Source organism: Eleginops maclovinus, chromosome 23, assembly GCF_036324505.1.
Source record: "Eleginops maclovinus isolate JMC-PN-2008 ecotype Puerto Natales chromosome 23, JC_Emac_rtc_rv5, whole genome shotgun sequence".
Lineage (NCBI taxonomy): Eukaryota > Metazoa > Chordata > Actinopteri > Perciformes > Eleginopidae > Eleginops > Eleginops maclovinus.
The window spans coordinates 16,683,941-16,689,940 of NC_086371.1; the positions used below are offsets into that span (position 1 = coordinate 16,683,941).

At 38.3% G+C, this 6,000-nt stretch overlaps 1 protein-coding gene across 3 annotated transcripts in view; it reads left to right on the top strand.

Moving 5' to 3' along the window:
• The window catches only part of gria3b (glutamate receptor, ionotropic, AMPA 3b), a 76,659-nt gene extending 72,785 nt beyond the window's left edge, over positions 1-3,874 (top strand). For 2 of the 3 annotated variants that reach the window (XM_063876471.1, XM_063876472.1), the window contains exons 15-16: positions 7-254; positions 2,018-3,874. In XM_063876471.1, the coding sequence (XP_063732541.1) occupies positions 7-252 (246 nt within the window). In that variant the 3' untranslated portion in view covers positions 253-254; positions 2,018-3,874. Of the gene's footprint in view, positions 1-6; positions 257-2,017 lie in introns of those variants that run through there. The other variant, XR_010165158.1, reaches the window with a different exon arrangement.
• The last annotated feature ends 2,126 nt before the right edge of the window (positions 3,875-6,000 follow it).

Consider the following 6,000-nt stretch of genomic DNA (forward strand, 5'->3'; position numbering starts at 1 on the left):
CCCCAGGACAAGACAAGTGCTCTCAGCCTAAGCAATGTGGCTGGTGTCTTCTATATTCTGGTTGGAGGGCTGGGGCTAGCCATGATGGTGGCTCTGATAGAGTTCTGTTATAAATCACGGCAAGAAACCAAACGGCTGAAATTGGCCAAGAATGCCCAGAATTTTAAGCCGGCTCCTCCGACCAACACCCAGAACTTTGCCACATACAGAGAAGGCTACAACGTATACGGAACCGAGAGCGTTAAGATCTAGAGGTACGTCTCCTCCGCTCTCTGACCACACTATCCCCGAGCATTGTGGGAGATGAATCATTTAGCTTCCTGTCATATCAGTGGGGGTGAATAATATATTTGTTTGTGTTGTTTCTCATTGTGAAATTGTTTATGGTTGTCATGTTTGGTGCAACAAAACAGATATGCCCACTTAAATACAAAACTCTGAAATACTATTTATGCTTTGTAACGTATAGCGGATTGACTAGTGCCTCGGGCTAACTGAGGGTTACGACACAACCTCAGGGGGATACCCGATACACAACCTCTTGATTCATGCACAGATCTGCTGCACAGAACTGCTGTAGAGTGATAATGCACTTTGTTAAAATGTAGGGGGTCTTTTATTCTGTGTTTTTAATCAGATGTTTAAGTGTCCCAAATTAATCCCAAATTACATAAAAAAAACGTTTGCTTACTTACCTTATCAGTGCTGTTCACCGCTTTAATTAAATGTCATTTTAGGCAGTATTGATTGATTTTTCCCCCTTTTTGCTCTACAACAAGCTCTAAAGACTGCATTTACATATTATGAGTTTTTAAATAGCAACACTTGGACTGTAACTCAAATATTCAGTCTGTGTTGGTGTCCATCACTTTCTCGGGAAATATGTCTCTCTTTGAATGCTCAAATATGTTCACCAGCTGGTCACTGACTGGATTCTGTCATTAAGTGCATGGCAGGCAGCGTACAGTGATTTGTTAGAGCTTAAAAAAAAGTTAAATCCAAACATTTCTGAGTGCGGTAAGAGTGAATCAAAACAGAAAAGCTGTGAGTCAGAAAACCAAAACAATGTGCTTAAGAGGCTAAAATGCTGTGTGGTGCTTAGTTGCCCTTAAGAGTTGGAGTATTCATTTAGTTTTATATTTGTATATAGTAAACCAATTTTATCTTTGAGTAAATATATAAAACAGTCCAGCAAACAGTGCCCCTGTTTCTCTTACTGTAATAAACCGCAAAAACTGTGAACAGCTTAGTGTGACTTTTTCTTCAGTAAGAACCTAAGCGGCATATCCAGTAAAAGCTCACTTGCACTTTAATAGCACCAGGAGTAAGTTGGAATGTAATAACAACATGTTTATACAGCAGTTCTACGGCATTTAACTTAACAAAGGGGCCTGTTGAGTACACTGTTAAATAAATTGTTAGTTTTGCATTTGATCCGACTGATTGCATGTGTGTTCTGAAACACCAAGTGCTAAATGTGTTTACAGAAGTACAGCTGTACACCAGAGCAATGAAATTTGAATGCCTGATAACACATTTTAGTTTATTTACATGAGAGACTTCTGTATTTGTGCTTTTTGTCTGCGTGTAGCTGGTTTGTCGTTTTATGTTACTGTGCTGTCAATCAAATATGATCAAACCCAATACTACCATACACATGCTTCCAGTTTTCCAATGTATATCAATTTGATTTCATATTTAATTGCTGTTTATTTTTGTCCAATATATTTGAGCTGTTATTGGGAAAAGCCCAACATTTCAAACCAAGTTTTAAGGGGCTTTAAAGATAAATTAAGAACTGAGTTTTAACAAGTGCCTTGTTTCATTTAGATGAAAAGTGTTTCAACTTAGATCAAAGCAAATAACCATTTGTATTCTTTAATGACTTAAGCTGAAATATTAATTACTCATACGAAATTTGTCAGCCAACATTAGTCACAAGCAAAAGTATTTACCTGCCAGTAATTATACACTTTAACTTTTCCCATGTTTGCTTCTGCTGTTTGTGTCGACACAGGTTAAGGAAACACTTCCATTGTCCCTTACAACTGTGACTGAACATCTATGAAAGGACAGGAACACGGGGATTGAGCTCCAAGGCAAATCCTCGGAGCGTACACGGCACGATAATCTGCAATGACGACACGACTGGACTGGTCACGGGAAGAGCCGATACGGTTCCCTCCTCTCAGTGCCTTATGGAACTCCGAGTCCAATCAATGCAACTCATTCACAATGATATTGCTTTTTGCTTGAAACTCATAAAAACAGAAGAATGGTGCAGCGATTGAAATATATGGATATATATACATATATATATATATATATATATATATATGTGTGTACATATATATATATAAAATACATTTGACATGTTACAATGAATGAGAGAACTAAAGCCATCCTTTGCAACCCTAAGCACACTTTGAAGTGCCAGAAAGACGACGAATCTTATATGACAAGTGTCTAATTGGTTTCTTGTAATCAATATGATCAGATTACTCTTCATCCTTCTGCTGCCAGATTTTCACTGGTTATATGTGTTAAAATAATTTTATTAGATCTATTCAGTGCACTGTAAGACACTGGTTATAAGACAATAGCTTTTATACTGCTGTAAGTCACTGATGGTGACCTTGTACTTGTTTTAAAAGACAGATTGATCTTCTGGAGCGAAATGCCATTCAGCGCAAAACAATTCCTGAGTGTGTTGTTTGTACTCTAAACTCTGGTGCTGCTGCCACTGTCTTCTGAACGTTTCATGGGACTTATGAAGATGAGAAAATGATCTGGTTTGGCTTATGCACTTGCAGAACCAGGTCATAATTCGCACTTCCAATACTGCCAAGAGTGTGTTTTGTATGACAAAGAGTGTGTAAAGCAAAGGAAAAGAAAAGAAAATGTGTTCTGATCTACAGTTTGTAAAGTATCAAAGTAGCGCTGACTGGCTAAGGTTCGCAGCTCCACACAGTCTTTCCCTGAAGACTAGAATCATTCAAGTCTCTTGTACATGATAGTAAAACCAAACAAAAAGGGTAATTTAATTGTAGATTAACTGCAATCCAATTAAAGGATAACAGTAATGGCTTTTAAACTGTAGTGTTTTTGGATTACCTGACCATTTTCTTTAACAATTGCACATTTGACATTGAGCTGTGGTTTGCCTTTAATTTGATTTCCTTTGATGAGCATTACAGTGTTTGGTGATTTCACTTAATAAATGAAAAATATATGAATACAACAGAAAATAGATTTGTACAAGATTAAACCAGGGAGAGCCCTGAAGCTTAGCACATTTCCATATCGCTGTAATCATTTCCTTTCTTTCAAAAAGACTGTGATTCCATAGGATTTAGGAAGATAGCTATCTAATCACCTGAAACTATGGGCAGATATTTTATATTCAAAGAAAATAGAAAAGAAACCGATAATGTGAATACACAATTAAGGAAACATTTGAGAAAGATGTGTACATTTAGATAAATGAGAATTATTTATATAACACGATGAAAGATTGGATTCACTGTTTTCTTTTTTTTCTAAGAAATTGCATGTGTGAATTCAGTGATGCTTGACGAGCTCTGCTACTCACAACCCGACCTTAGGTCAACGTTAGAAATCCAGCCCTGGTTATTGTTTTGCAAATTCGTAAAATACTTTCTTTTTATTTCATTTACGCCTCACAAAAAAATTGGAAAATCACCAGGCATAGTAGTGGGTATAAAAGAGCAAGCGATGCATGCATAATTTGCTGAACCTCATTAGTGAGGCGCTGTACAGAGAATTTTAATACATTTTGTAAATAAAATGTACAGAAGTACTCAAAACACTATTTGAACCTGTCTTTGTTGAATAAAAACACTGTGGATATTTCTGTGGCCTGCAGGTCTTGGCTCAGGTAAACTCTGTATACTTTCACTCCAGTATGTCAGGGTATCAGTAGCCCCCTGCAGACAATTAAACAAAGAGAGGAGTTTTCTTGTAATAGGTCCAATATTGAGCCGTTAGTCAGGGGAAGTGTGTCTGTATGTTTTGGATCAATAGCTAGCACCATCTGCTTCACTCTCGCTCCCCTGCCTTGCATCCTCTGATTGAGGGCTCCATTGACAGCTTCATCTGGCATGTGATATTTCTCTCTTCCTCTCTATAAGATGTGACACAATCAATAATGTAATATTATAACCACCAACTTCTTACAAAACACACTGCACATGGATGTGACACTTATAATTCCAGCACAAGTAGAAAGATTTAAAAGATACATTTTAGGGAGGACACTTTCATTAGGATTTGCTAATAGTAAATACAGCAAAGGGGACAGATAATCATTTAAACCCAGCTTATTCCCACAGTGTAAATTCCCCCAGTTAATAAGCACATTGCTAAATACATTGTCCAGACAGTCCTTGTCATTTTACTGGTCTCTGGGTCTGTATTGTGTGGCAAAATAAATTCCAGGGATCCAGCCTGCCACAGCTCAAATAACAAATCCAACAAACATGGCAAAAGACCAGTATGTTTCCTTTTTTCCCCAATATTCAGGATTTGTTTTTCGCACCAGTGTGGAACAGACTGGCTGTACGAAATGCTACTGTATGATCCAAACAACCCATTCCTGACAATGCATGAAAGGATATTGCTTTTTTGTTCTTCCTTTGCTCGACTGCCTCTTCTTTTGTTTATTGTTTTCTTTGTTTTGCCTGGTCTGCTTTGAAACAGGAACAAGACAACGTGGGGGAGTTGGTGCGCGAGGATGGCACTGCACTGCAGTACATGATGCTCATGAGGCTATTCTGTGGAATTAGTTTACTCACCTATGAAACAGGGCAAAACAGTGTCCTGCAAGAATAGGAACAAAACAAGAGGCAACAAGCAATTAGCATGAGGCCTTTAATTCAGAAAGGGAGACAAAGAAAGGAAGTGATAATCTTATCCCAGGAGCAGGTGAGCACACTCCCTTCCACCAGAGGACTAATCATCCCCTGCTGTGTGGCCGCACACTTCTTCCTCCACGTGCCAAACTATTGGCTGGCTTCTCATGCTCGATGCCTCTGCTGGCCTGTGGCTCTGAAAGCTAATCTGATCCAACATAGGCTCTGTCTCTGAGGGGAGGGTGGTTATATGAGAGGAAAAGAAATAATGCATGTAAGAGGAGAAAAGAGAAAACTCAAAAAGTCTGATAGAGGACATGTCATGGGTAGGTTACTTTGATTACCACCACACACAAAAAAAAAGAAGCTTTCTGGTTCACTAGCTCCCTCACTTTGCTACGTACTGCAGTCTGTCTCTCCCTCTTTTTCTTTCCAAGGATGCTGTGAATAAATCAGATTCCCACTCAGTGGTTCAATTCCTCTTTTTTATCCACTTTAGCTCTCCAGCTATCTTCAAGTGCACCTGAAGGGACCTGCACTTGACATTCACTTTCGGTTGACATTGATCATCTTCCTAACCATGCACCCTGTTTTGTGAAATTATAGTTTGAAGGCAATATCAGACTTTTTCTTTTATTGAGTTTTGACATGAGCAGTTTATCACATTTATGGCTTTTTAATCTGTTTATGACTTCCTACGTCGGCTTTGTTTCCCAAATGTTCTTTTGCTCTTTGAAGCTCATTTTAATGACTGCAATGATAACAACAATGTAAAGAGATGACACATGGAGTTCATGTGTGAAGCCTTTAGGGCATGACTGAAATAACAAGATATGAAAAGGAAAACAAATATTAGCACAAAAACCTCATTAGCATTCTTCTCTGAATAAAAGATAACATTACATGAACTTAGGGCCACAATTCATTCTTAAACATCATAACTTGTACATAAAATATATACATTTGCCATGTTTTTTCTCCCTTTCAGGCCTAACCCCACGTCTCCAGACGGTGACTAATGCAGGTTTGACTCAGAAAGCGTGCAGATAGCAAGATGAGATCCTGTTACTGTTTGACTAAACCTAAATAGGCAGGACTCATGATTCCACTTTGAAGAGGCTGTGCCAAA